At 55.3% G+C, this 15,229-nt stretch overlaps 1 protein-coding gene across 1 annotated transcript; it reads left to right on the top strand.

The window, feature by feature from the left end:
* The first annotated feature begins 9,613 nt into the window (after positions 1–9,613).
* IGFBP1 (insulin like growth factor binding protein 1) lies at positions 9,614–13,803 on the top strand. Its single transcript, XM_027046010.2, has 4 exons — positions 9,614–10,056; positions 11,306–11,457; positions 12,356–12,481; positions 13,366–13,803. The coding sequence occupies exons 1-4, from the start codon at positions 9,717–9,719 to the stop codon at positions 13,489–13,491; spliced, it is 744 nt and encodes a 247-aa protein (XP_026901811.2). The 5' UTR covers positions 9,614–9,716; the 3' UTR covers positions 13,492–13,803.
* Positions 13,804–15,229: the final 1,426 nt, after the last annotated feature.

Raw genomic sequence — 15,229 nt, 5'->3', positions numbered from 1 at the left:
CTCCACCCACCCCCCCAACCCCTCCCCCTACTCCTTCCATCCCACTCCCCTACTCCACCCCCACCCCCTTCTATCCTCATTCCACCCCCTCCACCCCAGCCCACCTCACCTCTTACCCCCTCTACGGTCTTCCACCCCACTCCCTCCTGTCTTTGCCCCTTCCCCCCACCCCAGCCCACCCCACCCTACCCTACCCCTCCACTCCACCTCCTACCTCCTCTACCCTACCCCAGCCCATCCCACCCCCCCTACCCCCTCCACCCCTCCAAGCATTTCTGGGAGTGGGACTGAGGGGAGGGGTGCAGACAAGAGGCTAGGGGCCCACCTGAACAGCCTCTGCCATAGTTCATCTACACACCAGGTCAGCCTTGCAGAAACTGAGAAAGATTCATGGTCTTGTGGATTCATGGAAATGGATGATGGGTGAATTTTAACATCACTGAAATCCATTTCATTTTTATGTAACCATGACATATAATTAGTAATAATTTTTAAAAACCTCCCCCTGTACAGTCCATCCTTTTCCCGATGGGGAAAGTAAGGGCCACCAAGGGGAAGAGTTTGTTCAAAGTCCTGGAGTGAACTAGGTAGGGCTGCCTTGACATCCCAGTGTCCTGATGTCTCCTCACCGTGTTAGGCCAAGTGGCCCCTGTCCTCCTGGCTCCCAAGGGTGCCTTGACCTCCAACCTCAGGGTGCCCTGACCCCCTGGCACATGGGCAGTGCTCTGAGTGCAGCGTAAGGCTCTTCTGTTTGTGTTTGTGACCAAAAACAATTTTGAAATCCGCAGAGTATGTCTAGGGTCATGTTAGTCTGGCACACGGGCGTCACCTGTCACCAGTGCCCTTTGTTGCCGCACTGGGCAGCCCTCTGAGGAGAAGCATGGGGGTCCGGGCCAGTCTGTGGAGGTCCCTGCCAAGGGCCCAGCACATTCCTTGTGTGGTGCCTGGAATTGGACACCTCTCGCTGTGCTGAGGCTGAATTCAGGCGTGACTCAAATCCAAGCTGTAGACGCACACGTGCCCACTGGCCCGCCACACCGAGACCTTCATCACAGGTGCAAATAATGCTCTAGGTGTCGGACAGTCCGCCTCAGAGCCTGGCTCTTATCACTCTGAAGCTGTGGGCTTTGGACAAGACATGCAGACAGCCTGGGTCAGTGAGCACGGCGCGCTGGGCTTGCTGACCGTGTGCAGGGAACCCCCCGCCCCCCAGCAGCACCCGGCAGGCGGTAAACTCGGAAACGACAGCAGCTGCGTCCACGGTACCGCCGGCCTTTCCTTTCCACCTGGCTTGGGGCTTTCAGAACTCCAGCACCCTGAGTGACTGTGGCTTCTGCGCTGGATATATATTTGTATTTTCTGTATGTTATGATCTGGCGTCTTTCTGGCTGGGGAGAGGCTCCCCGCCTGCCTGGGGCTAGCCAATCCTTGGAGATGGAAAAGGATCCAGCTGGGAGCTTGCCTTCCATATGGGAACTAGGCGTCCCAGAGCCACACCTCCTCCTCCATCTGGACGCGCGGCCCAGGGGACGATTCTCTCTGGCTTCGTCACTCCAGGGCCAGGTGCCAGGTAACTGGGGACACCCTACAGCCCTCTGGAATTATTCAAGGTAGCCACGCCTAAGCCACTCTTCCTCCTCTGCCCTGCCTTTCCCGTGGAAACCCCGATAAGGACCGTGCGCTTGGCTCTCCCCTCCTCCTGATCACGCTGGTGCCTCCCGGTGGCCCTGAGTGGCATGCCGTGTCTCCTGTCTCTAGGACCTAGAGTACAATGAACTTTCTTCCTAAGCCCCATTCCTATCTAGTCCTGTGTCCCATGGACTTTACTATCCCATATCCAACACATATATTCCTTGGACAGATTCTATGCAACCACTATGCTTATAGTTGCATTTGACCCCAGGGTATAAATTAGAGGCTAATGACTGATACTTTTTGTAAAACAACACAGAAAAGAAAAAAAAAAAACAACCCTGTAAACTTCATTAGTAATCAAGTAAGTGCAAAATATCATATCCCAAACACTGTTTTGAAATTATTCAAATGTGTAAAAAAAAAAAACCTGTCAGAATGCCTTCTAAAATGGAAAGTACCAGGTTCACTGGTGAATCCCACTGAACATTTAAAAAAGAAATTATACCAATTCTTCACCATCTCTACCAGAAAATATAAGCAGAGAAAATAATTCTTGACCCATTCTTTGAGGCCAGCATTACCATAATACCAAAGACAGATGAAGACATTACAAGATCTTTCTTGAACATAGATGAAAAATTCCTTTAAAAATACTAGCAAATACAACAATGTATAAAAAGAATTATATGTCATGACTAAGTGGGATTTATTCCAGGTGTGCAGGCTGGCTCAAGATTTGAAAATCATCTGGGGCACTTGGGTGGCTCAGTTGGTTAAGTGTCTGACTCTTAATTTTGGCCCAGTTCATGATCTCACGGGTTCGTGAGTTTGAGCTCCATGTCGGGCTTTGTGCTGACAGCATGGAGCCTGCTTGTGATTCTCTGTCTCCGTCTCCATCTCTCTCTCTGTCCCTCCCCTTCTTGCGTGCATGCCCTCTCTCTAAATAAATAAAATAAAATAAAATAAAATAAAATAAAAAGGCTTGAAAATCATCTAAGGTAACCCGTTGCATCAGGCTAAAAAAATATCATTGTATCAATAGAGGCAGAAAAAGAATTTGACAAAATCCAATACCCATTTATGATATAAACTCAGTAAAATACAAAAAAAGGAGAAATTCCTCAACTTGATAAAGAATACCTATAAAAACCTAAACTAAGGGGCACCTGGGTGGTTCTGTTGGTTGAGTGTCTGACTCTTGGTTTTGGATCAGGTCATGATTCCAGGGTTGTTGGATTAAGCCCTACATTGTGCTCTGAGCTGAGCATGGAGCCTGCTTAAGATTCTCCCTCTCTCTCTCCCTCTCTCCCTCCCCCCCATCCATCTTCCCCACTTGATCTCTCTAATTAAAAAAAAAAAAACAAACCTAAGTTAAAACACAGTCAATGGTGAGAATCTCAAAGCTTTCCCACTGAGATCCAAACAAGGCAAGGATGTCCCCTCTCATCAATACTTTTTAACATCACACTGGGACTACTAGCTGAAGCAATAAGGCAAGGCAAGGAAATAAAATGTATACTAATTGAGAAGGAATAAATAAAATCTTCTTTGCAGATGACAAAAAGGTTCAATGAAAAAACTCCTGGAACTAATAAGTGATCAAAGCAAGGTTGCAAGATACAAGGATACAGTCAATCCTTTTTGAATAGACCAGCAATGATTAAGTGGAATGTGAAATTAAAAAGCCACCATTTACATTAGCACCCCCAGAATGAAACACCTGTGTATAAATATTACAAAACATGTACAAGATCTGTATGAAAAAACTACAAAACTCTGATGGATGGTATCAAATGACTAAATGGAGAATAGGCATACCATGTTCATGGATAGAAACACTCAATATTTTCAAGATGTCAGTTCCTCCCAACTCAATCTACAGATTTGATGCAATCCCAATCAAAGTTGTTGTCAGTTATGTTGTAGATACTGATAAACTGATTCTAAAGTTTAAAAAAAGAGGCAAAAGACCCAGAATAGCCGACACAATATTGAAGAACAGAGAGAGGACTGGCACTGCCTAACTTCAAGACTCTATGGCAATGCTACAGTAATTGTAACATATGCATCTAGAGCATAGAGAGGGGTGCTGCTGAATTAATTGACAAACAGAACAATGGAACAGTTTAGAGAGCCCAGAAATAGAACCACAGTAAACACAGTCCATTGGTCTTGGATGAAGGAGCAAAGATAATACAACACAGAGACAGATTTTTTAATAAATGGCACTGGAAAAACTGGATGTCCACATGCAAAAATATGAACCTAGACACAGACCTTACACCTTTCTCAAAAATTAAGTCAAATGGATCTTAGATTTAAGTTTAAAATGAAAAGCTATCAACCCTTAGAAGATGACACGGGGAACACCCAGATCACCTTGGGTATGGTGACGAGCTTTTCACTACCAAATGCGTGATCCCTGAAAGAAAAAATGTAGAAGCTGGACTTCAATAAAATTAAAAACTTCTGACCTATGAAAGAAAATGCAAAGAGAATGAAAAGAAAAGCCAAAGACCAGGAGAAAATATTTACAAAAGATGAATCTGATAAAGGACTGTTACCTAAAATGTTACAAGAACTCTTAAAACTCAAAAACAAGAAAACAAACAACCTGATTAATAAATGGCCAAAGGCCGTGGTCACATCCCCAAAGAAGACAAACAGATAGCAACCAAGCCCATGAAAATTGCTCCACATCGCACGTCATCTGGGGACGCAAGTTAGCACAAGGAGGTAGAAGTGAGCACCTGTTAGAATCGCCCAGAGACGCCATCAACACTAAGTGGGGACGAGCAAGGGATGCCACTCGTGGCGTGCACAGCGTGACCAGGGTGACAGTACCCCCATGCGGGAGAACACCACGTCCGCGCTGTGACGCAGGGAAGACACTTCCCTGACGTCCGCGCCGTGACGTGGGGTAGACGCCCCCATGGGGTCCGCCCTGTGACGTAGGGGAGACACCCCCGTGACGTCTGCGCCGTGGTGTGGCAGTGATGCCCTGACATCCGCTGCGTGATGGGGGGACGCCCCCACGTGATGCACTAGACTGTAACACAGCAGCGGCTTCACGTCCTGCTGGTGATCCTCCCCTCTGCCCGCGATCCTCCCCTCTGCACGCGGCCCTCGTCCTGTGAGCAGGTCGCCCCGCTGGCGGAGCCGTGTCCCCCCAGGCCTGGCCGCACCAGTGCCCACGTTGTTGCCGCCCCGCGGGTGGGAGAGGCCCCCTGCCCGTGGGCGGGTCCTCCGGGTTGGGGAGGGTCCGACATGGCTGTGGACCCCTTAGGTGACTGGGTGCAGAGCGCAGCCCCGGGCCAGGGCTCAGAGCAGGGGTCCCGCCCCCCCGCCCCCCCCCCCCCCCCCAGGAGGCCCCGGGCCAGTCTCGTGTAGCGTTCTCTCCTCGCAGAGTCGCGGACACTTCTGACCCAGAGATGCAGGACATCACCGCCAGTGCTCCCCGAACACTCCCTGCGGACGGCCGCTCAGGGCCCCAGGTTCACGCGGGGCAGTGAAGGGCACTAGTGCCCCCTGGGAATCTGCCTGCGGGGGGGAGGGGACGAGCTGGGGGTCTGTCGGCTCCTGCGCCGTGCTGCGCAGCCCACCCACCCGCCTGCTGCACCCCTGTTCGTCGCCCCCTCCCCAGCGGCGCCCTCGGGTTCTCGCAGGCCGCTTGCAGCGAGAGCGGAGGGGGTTCCTAAGCCCGAGGCTCAAGCTGGAGCTCGGGGTCCCCCAAGTCAATGTCCCAGGGGCTGGGAATGTGTGTCTCCACCCAGGCCGGGTGCTGTGAGGCTGCTCCAGGCCCTGACACTTGGGTCGCACGTTCTGGAGCAGGTCATGGGAAGGAATGTTTGGGCACCGCGCACGTACCTGCACTTGGTACCCCGATGGTCCACGGGTTGTGCACGCGGGTTGGGTGCCCTCCATCGCCCAGGAAAGCCCTGTCCTTTCCCGGGGCCCCTGGGCCACTGGCCTCGGGTGTGCCAGTGGGAGCCTGTGTCCAGCATCTGGGCTATGTGGATGTGACAGGAGCAAGGCTACATCCCCACCTTGATTAGCGGGGAGTGGGTGTGCCTCCGTGTCAGGACGGTGCCTTCACACTCGGGGGACCGGGCATCGCCGGGGGGCTTGCATGGATTTACATCATCCCCGGTATTGGTCGGGAACATCTTTTTGTTTTTTTCCCCCGCAGGTTAAAAACAACTTCCCTGCGAGGGGCCTCTGGATGACGCGCTCCCGCCCGTTGGGAGTTTCACTGCGCCCTTGACCCTGCATTGTTTTTGTGAGCTCGGATTGCCCAATTTTCCGGCTGCTGGTGGGTAAATGGCATGCGGTGTGGAGGCCGACCTGGGTGACGGAAGAGTCCGTGTGGTTTCATCATCTGGCGATGTCCCCGCCCCTGTGGGGTCCTACGCTATAGCTCAGGGTGGGGGCCCCGCCCCTTTTTTCAGGGCTCACAGTGCCCCCTCACAGGTGGGGAGACCGAGGCCCGGATGTGGAAATCCCAGGTGCCAGCGCAGACAGTCCTGCTGGGAGGCCCGGAGCTTCCCCGACCTGCCCATAGGCTGTGCCCCGAGTTCCGGTCGCAGCAGCTGACACCTGTTCCCGAAGCTCCCGCGGCCAGAGGCCGATAGGCAGGCAGCGCCCAGAAGGGACTGGCGAAGACCATGCGTGCGGCCCAGGCCCTTCACGTCCTGTCTGCCTGGGGGCACTGGCCACCCGCTCTGCTTTTCTCAACCTGGATCAGCGGTTTCCTGCCCTGTGCAGGTGGAGACTGTCTCCTGGGAGGTGCCATGGCATCCCCCTGTGGCTAGGACTCCGAGGCTGAAGTTCTTTCTTGCCTGGTGGATGTAACGTGTTCGACACAGAATGCTTCCCGTGTGTACCCCCAGGCTGCCTTTCCACTCTGCCCCCGCAGATACACCCCGATTACCGCTGAATGTGGAGTTTGTGACCCTCCCTGACGTTGGATGCCCACAGGCTATGATGGGGCCAAAGTGGACTTCACCCCAGATGGTGAGATCCCAGGGAGGGTCCTCTGGCAACGCTGGTGAGCATGGCTTGGCACCAGTTGCATACAGTGGGTCTATAGGAAACCTTGATCCCCACTCCCCCTGCCCCTGCTCTCCCGGCTCCATGGCTCCTGGGTCCAGTAGTCACTGGTCAGAGGGGCAGGGCGCCCAGCCTAAAGGGACATCAGAAGGAGGGTCTCAGTGCTGGTCTCTGGTCTCCGGGCCTGCCGCCCTGGATCTTTCTGGAGCTCTCTTCTGACCAGCACCCCTGGCCCTGCCTAGACCCTCCCCTGGTGGCTCTGGGCCTTAACAACAGGACCTGAGCCTGTCGCACAATATTTAGGGCCTTTGTCTCCTGTTCCATCTGCTGTCTTTCTAGCTTCTGGGCAGGAGACCCCTGGGTCCTTTCCTGAGCACACGGCCCTCTTCCTGGTCCCTGCTTCACCTACTCTACTGTTGGGGAGGCCCTGCTTCTCCTCCGAGACCTGCCTGGGCTGGCACCTTCTGTGGGAAGTGCCCATGCATGGCTCGGTGCCCTCTCTCCTGCTCTTGGCCGCCCCGCTCTGGACTCTCCAGGAAAGCAGTCATGTCAAGGACCAGACTGTCATCAGCCCTCACGGGGCATCCCTCCTGCCAGGCTGCGCGTGGTGATCGGCTAGCCCATCCTCCGCGCCTGGCCCCGTGCCTGCACGCACTCCGAGGATGGTCCCCCCTCTTCGTGTTCTCTGCTGGGGGAAGGACAGGTTGCTAGATGGACACTCAAGACAGGTGCTGGGAGGCTGGGAGAGGTGGCTGCTGGAGGGATTAGGGATTAGGGGAGGCAGATAAGGCCGCAAGGGCGTAAGACGTGCATAACACGATAGGGGCTCCCTATTGGCCCACCCTGCACTCCCTGTCTCCAGTAGGGGTGACTGGGCAAAGTGGCCTCTGACTGGGAGTCACAGAAGTCACGGTGGCATGGACTTGGGGGCGTGGAAGGCCGGGCAGAGCCGTGACGCCCATGGGGGGCAGGAGGACCTGAGATTCACAGACAGGCTCCGACCCCTGGCAAGAGCAGCCACCCACAGGACAGACAGACAGGCGGCCCCTGAGGCCTCCAGGAAGACCCGCCCCACCTGTGTTGTTGTGGCCAGAGAAAAGGAGAGATTCTCTCTGGGTTTGGTGGCCATTTGGTTTCTTACTACTCCTCTGAGGCAAGGAGTGGCAATTGACATTTGGGAAATCAACCTACACAGAGAGGAACTTCCACTACGTGTTGGACTATCGAGACCAGGGGTGGGGGTGGGGGCCTCACCGGGCAAGTGCACAACAGGGTGCACTGTCCAGGGCTGGCACTGGCCCACACACAGTAGGCGGGCCCTGAATGTGTATCAGACCGCCCTCTCTTTCACATATGTCTTTAAGGGACCATCTCAGGTGGACCCCACAGATTCTGAGGGGGGCAAGTCAGAGAAAATTCAGAGCACAGGTTTTTTTTGAGGGAATGGAATCATTGAGGAAACTACATGAAAACTAGCATTCAGGTAGTCGAAAGCATCGGTCGGCTCCTCACCCAGACGCTGAACTTTGCTCTGTAAAAATAATGACAAACACGACCTTGAACTTGTAACTGTGGTGATTTCCGCCGACCTTGTTTTGATTGTAGCTGGAGCCGTGGCCAGGGATACAGCAGAGCAAAGATGAGGGTGCTTACGCCAGGCCCCAGGCCCGGCCCAGTAGCTGCAGGGGGAGCCGGTAGGTTAACTGTGATTTGGTTACTCTTGAGGTTGATGATGCGAAGGATATGCAAGTGTCTGACTGTGTGAAATGGTGTCGTATTCACTAGTAACGTAAATCCAGAAGGGTAAGAGTGTGCACAGGGGAGGCCAGTCCCTCAGGGACCTGATCTCTCACCCGTCCCCACCAAGGCAGGCACTGATCCCGGTGTCTTATCTGTTCTTCCCCCCTTTCCATGAATTTAGAGTCACAGAGACATGTCTCTATTCATATTACCTTTTTTATACAGACATTGCATATTCTGTACTGTCCCGGGGAAATTATTCTTAACTTATAAAACTTCACCGGTCTTGGGAATTTCTCTATGTGTGAATGTCGAGCCGTCCCCTTGTTGTTAACAGCTGCCTGGTTTCCGGGGACCTGGCGTCCACCTGCTGGTCCTGGGGACGGGCGGGCCCACTTCTCACTGCCTTTAAAGGTACAATGACGTTTTTTCCTTGCAACCTCAGAGGATAGCCAAGAAATGGCAGTTTTCACTACAGAAAAAGACTCGTTAATCAAGGCTGGATAAAAATTTGGTCTGCGTGGGAAAGTCAGGAAGCCTGGGGTCTGGGCTCCTTTCTACAGCCCTGGCCCTGTTTCTTCGTGGGCTCTGAGTCCTGGTCCCTTCTGGAAACCAGTGAGCGGTCTCTGGGGGCTGAGGTGACCCTGGGGAGGAGGGTGGCACCAGCCCTGGGGGAATGTCCCTTCCCTCCCAGCCTCCCTCAGGGGAAAGGCTGTGATGAGTGCAGGCCGTGGGACTGGAGGCCTTCCTGCAGACGGAGTAGTTACCGGCTTTGTCCTAAAAACTGCCCAGGGCTCCTCCCTCCCTCTCCCTGGGCCTTGGTTTCCCTGTTTGAAAACTGGCAGATGGGCTGGCCTCGCGCAGCTCCTGACTTCTGCTCCCCTCGGGTCTGTGGACGACCACGCTGCTTGGCGGGCAGGGGGATGCCCTTGAACAAAGCAAGCGCTGGCCGTGGGCTCCTGGTTTCAATTGCACTTTTCTCCAGGTCAGAACAGTAACAACAGGACAAACACGGCTGGAAACCTGGACCAGTAACCCTCCCTCCACCCACGGTTTGCGCAGGGCCTTGGGCGCACGAGCAAAACAAACTTTTTTTTCCAAACTTATTTTGAACACCAGCCCTAAGCACGCAGCGCTAGCAATCATTAACCACTGGCTGAGGCGGGGCCGTCCCGCACCCTTCATAAGGTGCACGCAGCTCCCAGGGAGCACCGAGCACGAGCACCGGCCACCGCGCCCCCACCACCCACAGCCAGTGCCAGCGTCTGTCCGTCCGCCACAGCTGCCTGACGATGCCCGGGGTCCCCGCTACCTGCACCTGGCCGCTTCTGCTCCTGCTGGCCACCTGGCTCAGCGCGACCGCCGGGGCCCCCCAGCCTTGGCAGTGCGCACCCTGCTCGCCTGAGAAGCTGGCGCTCTGCCCGCCCGTGCCTGACTCCTGCACCGAGAGCGCCCGGCCCGCCAACTGCGGCTGCTGCTCCTTGTGCACGTTGCCCGAGGGCACTGCCTGTGGCGTGGCCAGTGCGCGCTGTGCCAGCGGGCTCAGCTGCCGGGCGCTGCCAGGGGAGCAGCGGCCCCTGCAAGCCCTCATCCGCGGCCAGGGCACCTGCGTGCCCACCGGTGGTGACACAGGTACGACAGACACACCCGCGGGGTCCCTCCCCCCGGCCTGTCCTCCCACAAGACAGATTAGGGAGGGTGGACAGGGGCAGGGGCTCCACCGAAGGAGTGGCCGGTCGGGAGCAAAGCGGCCCGAGGCCAGAGCTCGAAGGGGAGAGGATCTTCCGTCACCCAGACGAGCCCCACCACCGCGGTCCTGCGGGAGGTGCCCAGGAAAGGGGAGGAGAGGCGGAGGGCCCCCACAGCCCCGTGGGAGAGCTGGGGGGAGGGTGGCCGGCCCTCCTTTCCAGGGCCTGGAGCCTCCGGGGAGGCCTGGCGCCTCCGGGGAGGCCTGGCGTGGGGATCCCTCCTGCCGGACCCCCGGGGAGGGTTCGGAATGTCCTTTGTAAGGGACTCCTGTGCAGACTGTGCTTTCCCAGTGTTTACAGAACATAATGTGAACGCAGGCTGTAAACCTCGCTATGTTCACCGCCATAGAAAAACAGTGTTTGATGTGTATGTCGCCTCCAAGGACAATCAGACCTTTCCTGAATTTAGCAGCGATTTATTTGTAGTGGGAAGCAGAGGAAACACCCCTTCCTCTACCCCCTGTCCCCACCTCCCCATCGGCAGGCAGGCGGACGCACGTCCTCTGTGACTCTCCGAGGACTCCTGCAGTCCCGTACTCTGGTAGGAATTCACTAGGGTGCGTGACCCTTCCGAAGAGGGACCCCGTTTTTCTGCTGGTTCTCCAACTTCAGAATCAGTAAAATGGAGTCACCTCAATGGTCCTCAAAGAAGTTGGGTCCCCAGGGGCCCTGCAGGAAAGCCAGTGGCTTCCCCCACCTGCTGCTTTAGGAGCAAAAACCCAGGAGGCCCTTGCCAGACCCCCAAAGCACAGAATTGCTGTTGGGTCATCACATTTCCTGGAAACTGTCTGATGCATCTTTAAAGAGGAAGTGGGCAAGGGGCACCTGGGGGGCTCAGTCTGTTAAGCGTCCGACTTTGGCTCAGGTCATGACCTCCTGGTCTGTGGGTTTGAGCCCCGTGTTGGGCTCTGTGCTGATGGCTGGGAGCCTGGAGCCTGCTTTGGATTCTGTCTCCCTCTCTCTCTCTCTGCCCCTCCCCTGGTCGTGCTCTGTCTCTCTGTCTCTCAAAAATGAATAAATGTAAAAAAAAAAAAAAAAGCTCGACCACCCTTGGGGTCCCCACCTGGATACACTTGAGGGGGCGGGCAAGGTGCTCGGGGAGCGCTCACGGGTCCGGGTGCTGTATCTTTCAGATGTGATATCGTCCTCCGAGAGTGCAGATATGACCCAGGAGGAGCTCCTGGAGAATTTCCACCTGATGGCCCCTTCTGACGACGACACACACATTCTCTGGAACGCCATCAGTAATTACATGAACAGCGGGACTCAGGTCGACACGTGGAAGGTGAGGCCCAGGCGGGTGTCCAGTAGGGCAGGCAGGCTCCGTGGGACCCCAGGAATCAATGCTTTCCTTCCCAAGGCGGGTAGACACTGCCCACAGTAGCTTTGTCTGGCTTTTCCCCGCAAAGACTTTGAGCGGAGAAGCCTGCCAGGTGGCTTCGACTGCAGCGTCTGGCCCCGGGCCCTGGAGCTCAGCACAGGACTTTATGCCCCGTCCACGTTTAAAAATGGTGGTCAGATGCGCATAACATAAAATTTATGATTCTGGCCACATTAAAGTGTGGTTCTGCCGCCGTCCCCCTCGAGAACGTGTATCTTCCCACACGGAAACTCTGTCCCCGCTAAACTCAAACTGCCTGGTCCCATCCTATTCGATGGCTGTTTCCAATTCTGCCACGGGAGGGCGACCAAGAACCAGAGTTGGAGCGAAGAGCTGGTTTGTGGAAAAGAGCGAGAACATTGCTCTGGCCACCAGGCACAACCAGAAAAGCGGAGGTTCTGACCCATTTCCCCGACGCTTCAGCGTCTCATCTGGAAGTGATGGAGTGTGAAGAAAAGTGCCGTCTTATCTCCAAGTGCCAGGCGGACGGCTTAATCCTTGCTTGATCTGGCTTCTGTGAAATAATGAAACAGAGGAAAGGTGTTCAGAATCCAGAACTCTGTGCTGTGGGAAGAGCTGTGGAGCCCCCACAGGGCAGAGGGGTAGGGGAGAGGCCGTGAGGGTGGGGGAGCTTCTGTCTCCCTGCAGCTGTGTGGCCTGCGTTCAGGGAGGGCACCCCATCCTTCATCTTGACAGCTCAGAGAGATGCCAGCCCCCTCCTCTGACGGGTTGGGGGGCAGCTCTGGCCCGCCCCCAGAGCCTCCCAGACCCCTCCCGTCAGTCTACTTTCCTGATCTTCCAGGGGCCCTGCCATCGGGATCTCCACGAGGTGCTGGGCCGTCTGAGCGAGGAACAGCAGTCGTCAGGACAGCTTTACAGATTCTATCTGCCCAACTGCAGCAAGAACGGATTCTATCACAGCAGACAGGTGCGCGCCTTGCCAAGGGCTATCCTCGTGGGGACCGTCCCGTCCGGGGCATCCCTGCAAAACCCCGTTTTCCTCGCCGGGGAGGGGGCCAGTCCCAAATATGCACCGTAAAGCCCCATAACTGACCGCATTAAGTAAAGAGCCACCCCTCGGGACTAGGGGCGGCCAGATCCCGGGAGCCTGAAGACCAGCTCCGTGGTCACGGCCAGCGGGGGACCCTGCACTTGGCCAGGGGCTCTGGGTCAAGCCTGAGCAGGTGGGGGACGGGCCCCTCAGGCTCCAGGTCTGTCTCATCTATAACACAGGAGGAAGCTGGACTTAGGACGGCGGGTGTCCCCTTGGACATGGCTTCCTGCCTTTCTCCCCACAACGGGAAACCGCCAACTTCGTTAAATACAGTAGCGTCCTCCAGCTTGCCACATAATCCATGAGATCAAAACCAAGCCTACACTTCATTTTCAGGGGCTCTTTAGGACTCAGTGAAACACAGGCTCTGGGGGTGTAGCCAGGGGAAACTGAGGAGGAGGCAGAACTTTCCTGATGAGGAATTTGCCAGGGAGTCCGAGGGGATGGCAGCCACCCATGGGATGTACTCCTGGGCTCAGCGACCCCACTGTTGGGGCCACAGACCAGACAGCCGTGCACACACCGTACCCTTTCGCACACGCGTGACGTCCTCGTCGACTGCACACTCGGCCTTGGTCTCCATTTTACAGGGAGAGCTGGGCAGGAGGGTGTTGGGTGAGCCCTCAGTCACGGTCGTGGCCACAGCGAGCTGGCGTGCCCGTGGCCAGGCGCTCAGCCGTGGTGCTGGCGAAGCCCCTCCCCCCCAGCTTCACGGGGGCCACCCCTGACCGTGCACCTCATGTGTCCTGCCTCTGCAGTGCGAGACGTCGCTGGACGATGAGCCGGGGCTCTGCTGGTGTGTCTACCCATGGAGCAGGGAGAAGATCCCGGGGTCCGTGGAGGTCAGAGGCGACCCCAACTGCAGTCAGTATTTTAGCAGATAGAGCTGCCAGCAGCTGTGCTGTCGTCCGTTACCCGCCCTCCCCCCCGAAATATTTAAGTACGTAGCATATTTATACTCTAGAAACGACACACTTCCCTCTCCGTGTGTGTATGTGTATATGAGCACACGTGTTGCTGACACTTAAAGCTGTGTATTTATTCCATGTACATGTATCCTTCTACACGGTCACTCCGTCGTGTGGATTTGTATATCACGAGACACGTTCACGTCGCTGGGTGTAAATACTTGTAACTCCTCCGAGCTCCCTGCTCCTGCCTCTACGGAGCAGGGGAAATACAGCCTGGAAAGTGCAGAGCTGAAACGTGTGGCAGTGATTGTTTTCAGGTGACCTAACGGGGGTGGTTGAGCCATGCCGAGAAAGGACTCGGTCTGTACCCACAGATCTGAGCGAGTGTCAGTTCGCAGGGAGAGTTCGGTGCCGATCGTGTGACCAGAGCTGCGCGTGGTGGTGTTATTCAGAGTTAAGATTGTCTGCACAGTCAGACACACTTGCACGGGCCGACCTGGTTGGGACAAATACTGTACCCGGGGACACTGTGACTGCCGTAGACACTGGTTGAATGTACCTCCTTTGTTTCTGAAGTCCCTGTCACTCACCCCTCCTCACACAGCTTTGGTTGTTCAGGATCCCTGTCTGCTGCTGGCAGGTCTGCCCTTCCCCCACTCATCTCCTGGGGCCTGACCTCTGATGATCTGCCCCTTCCCTGCCTCCATGAGCAGGCCAGGGCTCCCCCATCTTACATGCGGGACACCAATACTTCCTTCATTTCCCCTCCTCCCCTGCTGCCTCTGTCTTGTGCTGTCCCCATCATCTGCAGGGTCTTCGGGGCTTCACTGTCTCAGGTGGGCACCCTGCTGGCCCCTTCCGTGTGGATGGCTGAGTCCTGAGCGTGTGGGGCTTTTCTGCTCCTTGGATCCCTTGTTCCATCAACTATTCCTCACTTGCTTTTCCTGATTCTGCCCTGCACGCTCTTCCTTCCATATCTCACCCACCCCCGTGGGTCCCACCTGGCTTCTTGGCTGCCTCCACCCTGTCTCCTGGGAGGCCCCCTCCCTTGGCTGTGGGAAAAGGCAGAGTCTCCCTATCTCAACCCCCACCCTCTGCAGTCTGGCCTGCCCCCAGAGCCTCCCAGACCCCTCCTGTCAGTCCCCTTTCCTGCTCTTCCATTTGGGTCTCTCCCTCCACCCTGTGCCCCATGGGTGCCATCCTCTCTCTGCCAAGCCCCCAGGAGTGACCTGTGAACTCAGCATCCAATTTCATATTATCTTAAAAGACAATGGACACAAAATCTGCAACCAAACCCTAGTAAGCTAAACCTGGCAACACATGAAAATATTAACGATTGAAATTATCCTGCACTATGACTAAGTGGGATTTATCTCAGGAATGCAAGGTCATTCCAACATCCTAACACCAATTAATGTAATAAATCATATCAATAGAATAAAAAACCAAGATCACATGGTCATCTCAATGGACTCAGGAGAAGTATTTGATAATACCCAATACCCTTTCACGGTAAAACAAAACCAAAGCAAACAAAATAAATCTCAACAGACAAAGCATAGAAAAAACTTCCTCAAGCTGACAAAAGCGAGCTAGGAAAATCCCGCAGCTGACAGTGTAGTTAATGGGGAAAAGTCTGTGTGCCTTCCCCCACAGACAGGAAACAAGGTAAGGATGTGTTCTCCCACCACCTCAATTCAACATTCTACTA

The sequence above is a fragment of the Acinonyx jubatus genome, chromosome A2 (genome assembly GCF_027475565.1).
Source record: "Acinonyx jubatus isolate Ajub_Pintada_27869175 chromosome A2, VMU_Ajub_asm_v1.0, whole genome shotgun sequence".
NCBI lineage: Eukaryota > Metazoa > Chordata > Mammalia > Carnivora > Felidae > Acinonyx > Acinonyx jubatus.
This window is presented reverse-complemented; position numbering and strand designations above follow the sequence as displayed.

Coding starts and splice junctions, on each gene's coding strand:
- IGFBP1 (XM_027046010.2), top strand. CDS start 9,717: ATGCCCGGGGTCCCCGCTACCTGCACCTGGCCGCTTCTGCTCCTGCTG. Junction 11,458..12,355: donor CTCAGGTCGACACGTGGAAG/GTGAGGCCCAGG, acceptor CTGATCTTCCAG/GGGCCCTGCCATCGGGATCT. Junction 12,482..13,365: donor GATTCTATCACAGCAGACAG/GTGCGCGCCTTG, acceptor CTGCCTCTGCAG/TGCGAGACGTCGCTGGACGA.